Genomic DNA, 12,929 nt, shown 5'->3' with positions numbered 1-12,929 from the left:
GAAGTTTGAAAGCTGTGTACCTTCAGGGAAGCAGCTATAGAACCATTTAATCACTTTCTGTATCCCAAGGGCTCAAGCAGAAACATTAGTGTTGCTTTCCCCTCCCGGGTCTTTCCCGGTTCACTCCAGGTCATGTGATAGCTATCATGTGACTCGGTCAAAGGATCTTTTCCTCTTACCAGCTTTGAAAAAAAAAAAAAAAAAACTGAAACTGTTCTCCAATTAAAGCTGTTAACGTGTACTACGCTGTTTCCTCGTTGGATTTTCTTGTTCCCTGCTGCTCCTGTAAAAACAAAATGAGTGGTAAGATTTGCTAGTTTTGAACATTCGCTTTTATTATTTTAAAACATAGAAAGCATTGTATTAATCCCAAACCGTTTTGTGTTTTTAGTAGATGCCAAATCTATACTCTATAAAAAATATTATTAATATTATAAATTGTTATGTGGTTATAAAAATAGCAGACTGTGTGGAGCTAGATTGATTATATATTCCCCAGAATATCCTATTCTGGCGGCTTGATTTTATTTGGTTGTTCTTTTTAAAAGCTGATCTGAAATTTGGCATCGGATTATTTGGAAGCCATTGTGCAAGCTTGCTTCTCCAGAGTGTGTAGCACGTCAGCAGCCCGTTGCATAGTTAACAGTTAAATGCTTGGGCAGATGTGGAGTTCCTGGGGATTTTTCTTTAAAAGAAAGAAATTTCTTAAATATGAATGCTTATTAAGGAAAAAATAAGTTTAATTTATACCAGGTGAAACACTGGGTATTAGGTTATCGATGGCACTTTTAAGGGGGTGGGGAGCGTCTCAAATTTAAGGCAAATAGCAAATAGGATTGTATCTCTTCTACACAATTTCAAAATAGGGAACAAGCCTTTAATAATGAAGTTGCTCTGTGATTTGGGTTAGATTTTTCTCAAAGCATGTAAATTTGGAAGAAACTGTTAGGTGTATCCACAGTTGTTTGGATACAGCTATTCTTGTGCCAGGCATGCATTGTATGGTAGACTCACCCTATAAGAGAGTTAGCCTCTTCTTTCCTGCATACAAATTCAGGTAGTTTGTAGTTAATCTTTAGAACTTTCTAAATTGAAAAAAAAAAAAAGCATTTTTTGGCTTAGGAGGTACTCAAGCGTTTGCATTAGTAAGTATTCAAGGCTTTAGAGTTTTGTTACTGTAGACATAGGACAAGAGACATAGTGCTGTCAGCATTGTAGATCTGAACATCAGTACTATGTTTATTGGTACTGTGTTTATTTACTGCATCTATGAATGGTGGGGTATGTGTTTATTGTTGAACATATCCAACAATAGTTTAGATATTACATATAGTACCTATAAATTATGGGGTTTTTTTTTTCATCTAACCATGTAGCATTTTTGCCTCAATAAGAAAATTTACTTACTAGGGTTAAATGATTATTTCATAAAGAAGTGAATTAAAGTCAATTTTTGTGCAACTAAATAATGAACTGTTTTAGCCACTATCAAAGTACAATATGAACCAAGTATGGTGGTACATGCTGGTAATCCTAGTACCCTGTCAGGAGAATGGAGAGTATGAGGCCAGCCTAGACCACATAGGTAGACCCTGTCTTAGAAGAAACAACAACAAACCAAAAAATAGTGTAGCGTGCTTTGAATTGTAACTGGGCAGTATTTATGTAGCTGTAGCCTTATTTCTAGTAAAAGGAGGGCAACCTAAAGCAGCTATGTAGTTTTACAATTTTAAGTGTAATTGGCAATATGTTTTGTTCTAATGGCTAAGTAAAAACAAAAGCATCTATTTTAATGACTTGGCATAAGATTAAACTTGGCAATGGAAAAAGGCCTGCAGTCTAAGCTTAATATATATGGTAAAAGTTCAATAAATCTTAATCTCCTTTTAAGAATACAGATGCAGTTTCCAATAAATTCTCTCTCTCTCTGTGGTTCTCAACTGAGTTTCATATTTTATAAATAATATCTAAGTCAGTTTTTGGGATTTGGAAAACTAATTTACTGGTTTTATGTAAATTAGCTCGTGAATAAAAACAGGGTTAGTGTACAACTGTTCTCATTTTTCCAGAAACCAGAAAAGGTATGCTTCGAATGAATCCTTTCTGGGTAGAGATTTAAAGCAGCTCACAAGTTTTACTTAGTAAAAGACTAACACTAGGGTGTAAGAGCTGGCATTTTAACTAACACTAAGCTTTCTCTCTGCCTCATTTTCCATGTCTGGAAAACGGGTGATGATATTTTACCTGATTAAATGATTATGAGGATAAAAAATACTAAAGACTTGGCTTACAGTTTTAGTATTTACAATTTATGATTAAGATGATGTTTTGAAGAACTTGGTGCTTGGGAGCTCTGGGTGTTAGTTACTCAGCAATAGAGCTCTTGCCCAGCAAGGCCCTTCACTGGATTTCTAGCACTAAGGCTTTATGTATTTGGTGGGTTTTTTTTGGATGAAAAGTATTTTGTTTAAAAGTCAGTTTTGTGCAGTGTGATCTGCAGTGTGACCTAGTAGTTTGCATCCCCTCTCCTTCTGTCTCTTGACCTCTGCAGTCTTTACTCTCCCTCTCCCTGTTCATTCTTCCACCCTTCCTCCTCCTTTCTTTTTCTCCAGTTAATCTTTCTTCCTTACCCATTTCTCTTTTCGCCTTTCCCTTCCTCCTTCCTCTTTCCCTTCCTCCCTCTTTCTCTTCATTCCCCTTTCCTTGCTATTATTTAGTCTTTCCCTTCTTGCAACTTCTTTTTCTTAACATTTTCTTTTCTTCCCTACCTTCTCTCCCCCCCTCCCCTCCCCCTTCCCTGGAAAGACTGGAATCTGGATTTGCTGGAACATCCCAGGCTCTTTAGTACCTGTGATTTTACCAGGGTTAACATTCACTGGCAGATTTAAATTGTGTGTATAATAGAGATTCTTTCCCTGATACATTCTTTACCAGACTCGTACACTTTATTTTCTTAAAAGTAGTAATTTCTCTGAAAAGGTTTCCTTTCAAGTGATTAAGAACTGGTTAAGGGGACACTGCAGGCTAAAGTTACAGGAAGAAAAGGTCTGAAGGTGAGGTGTACATAAGGTTTTAGTCTAAAACCTGCTAGAAGTGCTGTTTTTTTCCAGGAAAGTGAAAAGAGAAGGTAAGTAAAGTAATATTTATAAAAATTCTTTGAAAGCATGACACCATAAACACAAAAGAAAATATAATACAATTGAACTTTGTTTTTTAGAACTTCCCTATGTAAGGGAAAACAAAACTTTTCTTTGAGTAAACGCACATGTACTTTTCTCTTTGTTCTTTTTTTTTTTTTTTAATAACTTTATCTGTACAAGTGTTTGGATTGCCAGTTTGGTTATTGGTGCATATGTGTGTGTAGTGACCTCAAAGGTCAGAAGAGGACAATAGAGCCACCATGTGAGTGCTGGGAGACGAACCTGGGTCCTCTAGAAGTTCAGCAAGTACTCTTTTTCCTCGAGCCACCTTTCTAGCCCCTCTTACTTTGCTCTTAAGCCCCCCATAGACATGACTTCACATTACACAAGTCTTTAAACCTAGACAAGGCACTTGTATCTTAACTGTTCTTCCTCTTGCTGCTCTTCCCTAATCCTTTTTTAGTGATTTTTATATTCTTTTAAATTTTTATCTTTTTTTTCATGTGTGTGAGTGTATTGCCTGCATGTGTGTAAATGCTCCTATGTTGTGCAGTGCCCACGGAAGTCAGAAGGCGGCATTGGATCCTCTGGAACTGGAATTTTGTATTTAACATTGACCTTTTTTTTAATATACAAAGTTCAGTTTGATTTTCCTGCTTACCCAATCATAAGAATCATGTGGGACAGTTGTAGAGTAAACGTAATGATTGGAGACTGTAAGGAGACTAAAAATCTCTAGGAGAGCCTGTAAAGCTTGGGTTTTAAATGTTGCCCATGTAACTGTTAACATTGGGCAAGTTTGAGAAATGCAAATATACTTTTAAAATAATCTCTATACGTTTTAGAGCAAATATTTTTAAAAAATCAGTAATCTTAATTTCTTTTCATGGCATAATATTTAAGCCACTGTTGGTTGAATGTTTAGGTCAGAAAAAGTCATCAAATTGCTTTCAGCTTCACATTGATAAGCAGTGATGGATTATTGTATCATTTCTGTATCCCATTCAGGTCCTGCTCAGGTTCCAATGATGTCCCCAAATGGTTCTGTGCCTCCTATTTATGTGCCTCCTGGATATGCCCCACAGGTATGCTTTTTGTGTTATTTTTCATTATATATGTATCCAGCAATAATGATGTTACACTCTTTCAATTTGATTTTGATGAAAAAATGCTATTTAAGTGATGAACTTTCTTCTATAAATCCATTTCAAGTATTTTAATATATTTGGAAAGGAGGGAAAAATGCTTGGCAGTACTCATTTAGAGTTGCCTTTGCACATTGAATTACGAAAAGAAAATGTATTCTAGAGTTTTGTCTTTGAATATGTATATAATGTAAATAATAAGTTAACCTATCCATGTTTTTTTTTTTTAAATCATTGACTTTAAAGCAAGCCGAGGTATGGCAGGTTCTGACTTAAGAATGAAGTATAGTTAAGTTACATTTGCAGGCAAACTTAAATGGTAGATGTGAGGTGTGTCTTCCACTACTGGGATTTCTTGATTCATTGCATCAAGTCCCTTTTAGGGGATACTCATTTTCTCTTCTAAGCATTGACTTTACACCTAGGTATTCTTCGAGTTGTCTTTGTTTCCTCCCAGATTACAGCAGAATATTGGTTGGATATTGTGGCAAATTCTTTGCTTACTATATGAAACATACCACTGTATGAGGGCAAAAAGTAGTGTGCTGAGAATGGAAGTTTTAAGGTCTAAAGTCAGAAAAGCTGGATCTTTGATTTCAAATCCTTGCTGGCTGGTAGGTTTAGGGCATATCAACTTTCTTGATTCTCAGTGCCCTTATTGTAATGAGATGAAAACACAAGAGATAATATATTTGAAAAGTACCTTGTAATCTTTTCAGAAGAATAGCCTCTGATCACTATCACTACTTTTTGTTCAGTCCACTGAGACCTTAATTTATTATAGTTTACATTCTACATATAATTTTCCTACAGTTTTAGCTCCCTTCTGAATACTGAAGACTTTTTTTTTTCTGCCTGATTTCTTTGACCTTTAAAAATTAGATGTCATTGATGTAATTTACTCCATATTTTGCTGACATAATGCCTTTGTTTATTTCTACTGCTCTTGCTCCTCCTCAGAACACTGTTCACTTATATAAAAATCATTCTCTAGCGTAATTCAGTTCAAACAAACATTTATTGAGTAGTACCATCGTCAGACTCTGTACTATGTGCTGTTGACAAAAAGATAAGTAAGACTTTTATTTCGGTTATAGGGTATTCTTGTGTTCTTTTATTCTTTGTTTTGTTATTTGTTACAGGCTCTCACTGTCTAGCATAGGCTGACTTTGAATTCATGATCCTCTACTTTCTGCCTTCCCAGTGCTGGAATTACAAGTATGAGCCACCTTGCTGGGCCTGTTCCACAATACTTTTTTAATTTTTACCACAGACCCTTAACCTCCTTTTACTCAATCATGAACCTCTACAAACAAACTCTCCTAAGCCTTTTTCTTGCCTCTTCTGTCATATTAGTTCTCTCAGTAAGTTTGTCACAGATTTTAAATTAATTCTCTTTCTTAGGAAGATTATGAAGTTTTGAAGTTCTTACAGACAACATTATTCCACAGATATGTATTGCGTCCTTGCACATGCCAGCCACTCTTGAGTGCTTGAGATATCTCTTGCTCTGTCTGAAGTTTGCTTTCTTGTAAGGAGACCAAAACAAAAAGCATAACCAGTAGATAAACTAATGCAATTGAAAGGAGAGTGATGGGAAAAAGTGAAAATAGAATAGAGCTGGTTATATATTAAAGTAGCATGGTAGAACAAGCCTCATTGAGAAGGTGCTATTTGAGATGTCTTAAAGGGCAGATAGGAATTAGCCATGCTTTTATCTATCAAAACAGTATTCTAGAAGCAGAAACTGTCTTTGTAAATGGCCTGAAATGAATTCCATGCCTAGGAGCAATAGGGAGACTAGTATGGCTGAATAAAAATAGAGAATGAGATTAGAGTTACCTGGATCATATAAGACTCCACCTATATTATATCCTCAATTTCAAGGACTTACCTTACAGTAGGAACTTGTTAAATACAAATCCCTAGACCAAGAAAAACTGAAATAACTTTCTTATAGCACTTTATGGTCACTTCTTTGACCATAAAGAGCTATTAGTTAACCTTTCCACTGAATACAGTATAAGTTTCTTGGGATTTAGTTTGCCTTTGCATCCATGTTCTCTTGATACTTTCATTTTCTATTTTTGCATAGCTTCCCATATTCAGTGTATTCCTTTCTCCCTGATTTTATTAAAGCTCTTATTTAGGGGATGTTAATTCTTCCATTTATGTTTTTAGAAATTTTGTCAGACTTCAAGGACTAGATCAAGTTGTTTGTATCACTTTTTTTGTGTGTTACTGTACATACCAGCTGATAGTAGAATTGTGGTGGGTTTTGTTTTTTTTCTATTTCTATTATTCTCAAAGGACTTTAAGTCCCTTGGGGAATTGGAGCTGTGCATTTAATTAATTTTACATTCTTGTACTCAGATTAGTAGGTGTCCCATAAATGTTTGCCAAATAAGTTAATGAATTAACTAGTATTTTAATTTAAAAATCAAATCTCTAGGAACTTTATCATTTTCAAGTACATGGGGTAATCCAAAGAAAAAAATTCAGTCTTATCATTTTTGAAATTGTGTAAGTACACAGGGCAAGTACATCAATACACCCTCATTCCATAACACATAATTCTGGTATTAGAAAACATTAAGATCTACATTTGGGCATAGCAAAAACACTTAACACATTGTCCAAAACTTGACACATAAACAGTGCTAGCAAATCAACCAACAATTGAGACACATACATGACTATAACAAGTTGTGGATTTAGTAGGAACCCAGTAGCACACACATTAATAACTACCACCTAGTCTACATTTAGCATTTTATACACTGATTACCTCTCATACCAGGAAATTTTATCACATTCTTCCATTGCTGATGTCTGATCATTTAAGGCCAGTGATCTGAGGAGAGTCAAATTTGCTATAGCATCATGTTTCTGAGACATACTAATAGGATACAGCAAATTTATTTGTCATAAAATGTTTTGTCAAGCAAGCAAGAACTACAAAAAAAAATATCTAGGATTGAGAACTTCAGTCTATCATTTGGAAAATAACAATGCTACTTGAGCATATTGAGACATGAAAGAGAAAGATCTAAAAGATCTTTAAACTGGATTTAAGATCCAATTTCATTAGGAAATAAAAATGTCATAAAATTCATATGAAAGCATAAAAGATCTAAAGTAGCAAAGCTGTCTTAAGCAGAAAGAGCACTGTTGGAGGTCTTACAACACTTGATTTCAGGTTATACTACAGAACCGTGGTTATGAAACCAACATGATACTGGCACAAAACAGACTTTCGGACTATTGGAATAGTAAAGCACACAACTATGGCCATCTCTCCAGCCCCCACAATAGAGTTTAGTCAGCTGTAAAGAAGAATAAAATTATGTCATTTTCAGGAAAAATGAATACAAATGGAGATATATTAAGCAAAATTATTCAAAAAATAAAGACAAATATCCTTTTTACTTTTATTTGTGAATCCTGGATTCATGTATGATACATAAAGTCGGATAGATGACTGTGCACATATATGCACACAAACATACAGACATCAAGCCTTTTTTTGAGTTTCAAATGAGACTATATGGGGATTTGGATGGAAATAGTGGGAGGAAAAAGGAGGGAGTAAAAGGAGGGTGAGAGTGTGAACATGGTTAAGGTATGTGGTACACTTGTATGAGAATGTCATTGTAAAACCCATAACTGTGTATCCACATACATGCCTATAATTCTAGGACTTAGAAGGAAGAGACAGATAGATCATGTTCAGGGCCAGCCTAGAATATATAATAAACCTAGCCTGAAAAACAGAAGTTCCTTCATCTTTTTTGTATTGGCTCCCTTATCCGTTAATAGTCCTTTGTTTGTTTTAATGGCATATGGGTTGTTCAGATGAGAGTATCTAAGGAGGGGTGGGATAGTGGTGGAAAAGACCCATGTCAACTTGATTTTAAGTTTCAGATTACTCTTTTGAGCTGTGCTTGCAGTTTCCATTTGCATCATGTCAGCATCCATTGGTGAATCAGTATACTTTTCAGAGATTCTACAGCCAGGCTAATCTCAGTGCTGTCTTTTGTCTTGGGGAGAACAGCCAAAAGGGAACAGCAGAGTTGAAAAGACTAAAAGGGGAACTTACCAAGGTTCAATTAAAAACAGAGGAAAATGGAGGTTATGCTTACTTACTGACAACATGTGGACCTGGCTGTATTTGGGTATGTAAAACAATTCGTTGAAGGGATTCTCAAAATACATTGCCAGATGTGCTGTGAGAAGCAAAGATTTGAGGAAATCACCCTAAGAGTTCAGTGAACTATCTAGTAAAACTAACTGAATGAAATCTAAACTAAACTAAATGAAATCATATCATTTCTTCAACAAATCTTTTTGAGGTGTCTTCATCAACCAGATACTACTCCAGGGACTGAGAAAAAAACAGCAAGCAAAACAGATTTGCCTTAGAACTTACATTATAACCAGGAAGGAACATACACTATATGGTGCTAGGAAAAAACAACCTCCTTTCTCTGCAGCTCTCATGTCTTGTGTTCAATAAAGGAAACAGGGCTTTGCCTAATTAAAAGTGAGTGGTATCTGTGGTTAAGAAATCAGACTATGATGATACATCATCTATGTCTTAAATTTTATTAGTCTTTCAATGGAATTTCTTTTCCTCAACTTACTGATTTTATTTTCATCCTTACCACCAGAGTGCCCTGCCGGTGTTAAATTCAGTGTCTGCATGTCTGGCTACTTCTGAGCCTCTAAACCTCCAGAGACTTCCTACCATTTTGAGGCCTCTGGCCCCCCGTCTCAAGTTATTGCTGTTTAGATTATTATTGAAATGCTGAGGTTCTCTATGTTATTTTGGTTCTGGTTGGGCTCTTTGTTATATTGTAAGGGGTTTTTTTTGTTTGGTTTGTTGTTATGTTTGTTTGGCCATCACCTCCCACCCAGTGGTATTTTTTGTATTCTTTTTGTTTAATTGTGGTAAAATACACATAGCATAAAATTTACCATCTTAGCCATTTTTAAATGCAGGACTCAGTGACACTGAATTCATTCATATTTAGTTCATCCACAGGGCTCTTCATACTGATTAAAACTGAAGCTGTGAACCTATTAAATGATAACTTCCTGTTCTCCTCTTGTTTTAAATGTTCATTCTCAGCAGAAACATTCTTTTGGGTTTCTTTTTGTTTCTCTTATTTTTTTTAATTTTTACTGAATTTTCGTGGATTTTATATAATAGGTTTTTATCATATTTAGACACCCCTCCCCTGTGTGTACCCCTCTTATAGCCCTCCTGCCAGATTTCATGTACTCTGTCTTATATATTAAGGCCTATGGAGTCAAATTTGTATCTCCACATGTCCTTCCATGTGTGTCCATCCACTGGAGCCTACCTAACCTATCTAGTGTCACACCCTTAAAGAAAGCCAGCTCTCCCTCTCCCCAACAGTTACCAGTAGCCAGGAGATCCTCAGCTACATTAGGGCTTCTTTCCCACTTCCCCACTTCTATGCTGTGAATTTGTCTGGCTTAAATTTACATGGAAATTGTATACACTGTCACCATTGCTGTGAGTTCATATAAGTAACTTTCTAACTGTCTGATAACTTTTCTTGTGATCATCCACTACCCCTGGCTCTTAGAATCTTTCCATCCCCTCTTTCACAATGGTTCCTGAGCCTTGGGTGGCAGAGGTTTGATATAGATGTCTATTTTAGAAATATATATATTTTAAATTACGTTAGTGATTTATACATTTCTTTTTTTAACCAAGTGAGACCTTGTGTTTTGTTTTGAAACACATGGGCCAGTAGACCACCCGCAGAGTCTGTTTAAGGTGAATAAGAATCTAGAGTCTGGCTCCAAACTGCTTGGATTCAAATACTACTACCTGTATGACCCTAAAGAATGGAGGTAATAAAACTATCTACTTAAAAGATTGTTATCAGGATTAAATCTTTTAGGTTGTTTCCTTGAGAAACTTTGGTAACTTTATAAGTTAATGTCACTCCAGTAAGTCATCAATGGGAAAGTCAAACATTGTAATTGATAAATAATCAAAGAGGTGATCTAGAATAAGTGGAGCAGAAACTAAAGAGGGAGAGATTGTTGAGACTTTGGCAAACAAGAAAGGGTTTGTGGAGAGGCAGTCAGAAGCAGCCTGCCGTAGCCCCCATAGCACTACCGTAATCCACATCTACATGCTACATTAGCCACTTGGTACAGAAGGATTCCTCATTTTGAGATAAAAGGTCCAGTGAGATTGAGAGGAAATTTACTTTTTTTCTCACAGTTGCAATCCTTTCTGTGGAGGGGCAGTGGTATTTTGTTTGTGTTTCTTGAAACAGGATATCCCTACATAGACCAGGCTGACCCAGAACCTTGGATTCCTTTACCTCAGCCTCTTGAGAATTGGGATTTGCAGCATGCAGCATCATATCCTACTAGATTCCAAAAAAAGAAGTGTAATTTTTAAGCCTCGGTGATATAGATGTAACTGGGACTTGCCTATCTGGTGCTATTTGGTCTTTTACAACTTGTTTTCAGTTCATCTTCAGTTGTAACATAGAAAAGGAGATTCTTCTTTTTTTTCTTTATTTAATAACCACGTGATTAAAAGAAGCATTTCATTACATCATTTACATATTCAATAACAATTTCCAGAGCAAAGATGCATCTCTTTCAGAATTGGCTATAAATTTTTAGGTTCACAGTTGAATTAATACAGTTATACAATATTGAACTCAGGATAAACCCTATAAGACATAAAATTGAATAAGGTTTATCCTTTAAAAACGATCTCCATTTCATTTCAAAATATACTGTTTCATACAGGAAAAACTCATTCTTAATGCTAACACTTAGATATTTGCACATGCATCTCTAATCTCTATGTATCTGATTATTACTAGTCACAGTCAGTTACTTTCTGAGATCCACCTGAGCATGGTTATAAAATCATCGGGTAGACTTCAGTGGTAATGTGTTTCACCTCTACTAATTAACATAGAGCAAATTTTTATGCTCCTTCCTCAAATATAACTCATTGTTTTATTTGTTGATTTTTTTGTGTGTATTTCATACAGAACATCCCAGTCTTATTCATCTCTATACCCACATCCCAAATGGCACCCTTCCATAGTCTTCCCCCTTCTCCACTGGAGCCCATATGCTCTGTAATCCCTGTTGCTGTCCACTGTGTTGTCAGCACCCCCAGACGTTCCCCATTACTTGTCCATCTGGTGAATCTAGGCAGCCTATCTAGAGTTCCCTGTTTTAGGAAGATCAACTCTTCCTCATCTAGCAGCAATCAGTTGTCAATATTCCTTTAGATAAGATTGGGGTCTGCTGTTCATTTTCCCAGTTCTATCCTGCATTACTGTCTGGGAGTCTCTTGGGCCACCCTGGCCAACAACTCGAAGGAATCTCCTGTCTGGCATTGTTTCTTGTTATGTAGCCTTTAGCTATGCACATGGACTCTTAAAAAATTATATTGACCCCTTTAATCTTTGGTTATACTTTCCTTTTGGGTGTTTAAGACCATACAGTTGGCCCAGATAAACCAATTTCTTTTTAAGGTCATTTGGGGATCTGTTCCTCAGGGGTCATGTGGGCTTGGGAGGAGTCACTTGTTCCTTTCTTTTACCAGTTCCGTCTGTGTGAAGATAAGTCAAAGGTCCTGCTCGATCATGGCTGGCTTCACTTGGAAGCATGGAGGAAATGTTCCCTCTGTGTTGACCCTCCTCTTTGTAGACTGGACACTGGTTCAAGTCCATTTGATGGGGTCTCCATGGCCTCCATGATTAAGAGGACAGGTAACGCACCACAGTTACAGGATATTTTGAGAGATGTTCATAGTCCCATGGAGCTTAGTCGACCTAGGAGGGCAAGGAGCAAAAACTGTCCTTTATGTCCCTCTGACCAAATTAGTATAGGCCTCAAAATATGGCTTTTAGACATCCAAGAAAGTTAATTCCACCAATTTGGTACTTTTAATTACCATGTGCTATATAGATAAAGCTTGGGCAAAGACCAAACATTCTCAGATAAACCTTGCCTAGACATGTATTATATTCCTTGAGCTAGTTGTATATATAATTTGCTTGTAGGTTGTTCGATTAATATGGTTCCTTCTGTTTTTTTAAAAACTAGCGAGGCATTATCTCTCGCATTGTCTAACCCTTCCACTGTGGTTTCCCCATTTAAAGTGCTCCCATTTTTTCCCATTTCTCCCTTAGTAATACCCTTCTCCTGTGGTCCCATCTCTCTTGAGCTCCTCCTTTCCCTTTATCCCCAAGGTTCCTTATATAATCCTCCCTTCCCCCTCCCCTTAAAATAACCCCATTTTTATCCATATCTCCCTTATTAATGCCTGTTTCTTACTGTTCTTCTCTTTCAGATTCTTTCTTTTCCTTTACCTCCTTGGTTCCTAGAAAAGGAAATTCTTAGTCCTGTTATATACAAGCCACTAAATGCATGTAGTACATAGGATATATATATATATACTCAGTATTGTAGCTTGGTGCTTATTCATCATGTAGCCACCCTCATCAATTTTTTAGGTTTACATTAAATAACCCATTTATATTGTAGAACAAAACTAATTTTATTTTTCAGTGCTGTTCATATGTGCCTAATGTAGTAAATAAATTCATGTTGATTCTCAATCTTC

At 36.2% G+C, this 12,929-nt stretch overlaps 1 protein-coding gene across 2 annotated transcripts in view; it reads left to right on the top strand.

Annotated features, from left to right (window-relative positions):
• The window catches only part of Fndc3a (fibronectin type III domain containing 3A), a 191,602-nt gene that overhangs the window by 123,280 nt on the left and 55,393 nt on the right, over positions 1-12,929 (top strand). Inside the window, exons 1-2 of one of the 2 annotated variants that reach the window (XM_008824358.3) lie at positions 130-303; positions 4,149-4,225. In XM_008824358.3, the coding sequence (XP_008822580.1) occupies positions 297-303; positions 4,149-4,225 (84 nt within the window). In that variant the 5' untranslated portion in view covers positions 130-296. Of the gene's footprint in view, positions 1-129; positions 304-4,148; positions 4,226-12,929 lie in introns of those variants that run through there. The other variant, XM_008824357.3, reaches the window with a different exon arrangement.

The sequence above is a fragment of the Nannospalax galili genome, unplaced genomic scaffold, assembly GCF_000622305.1.
Source record: "Nannospalax galili isolate Female #2095 unplaced genomic scaffold, S.galili_v1.0 scaffold388, whole genome shotgun sequence".
Classification (NCBI taxonomy): domain Eukaryota; kingdom Metazoa; phylum Chordata; class Mammalia; order Rodentia; family Spalacidae; genus Nannospalax; species Nannospalax galili.
This window is presented reverse-complemented; position numbering and strand designations above follow the sequence as displayed.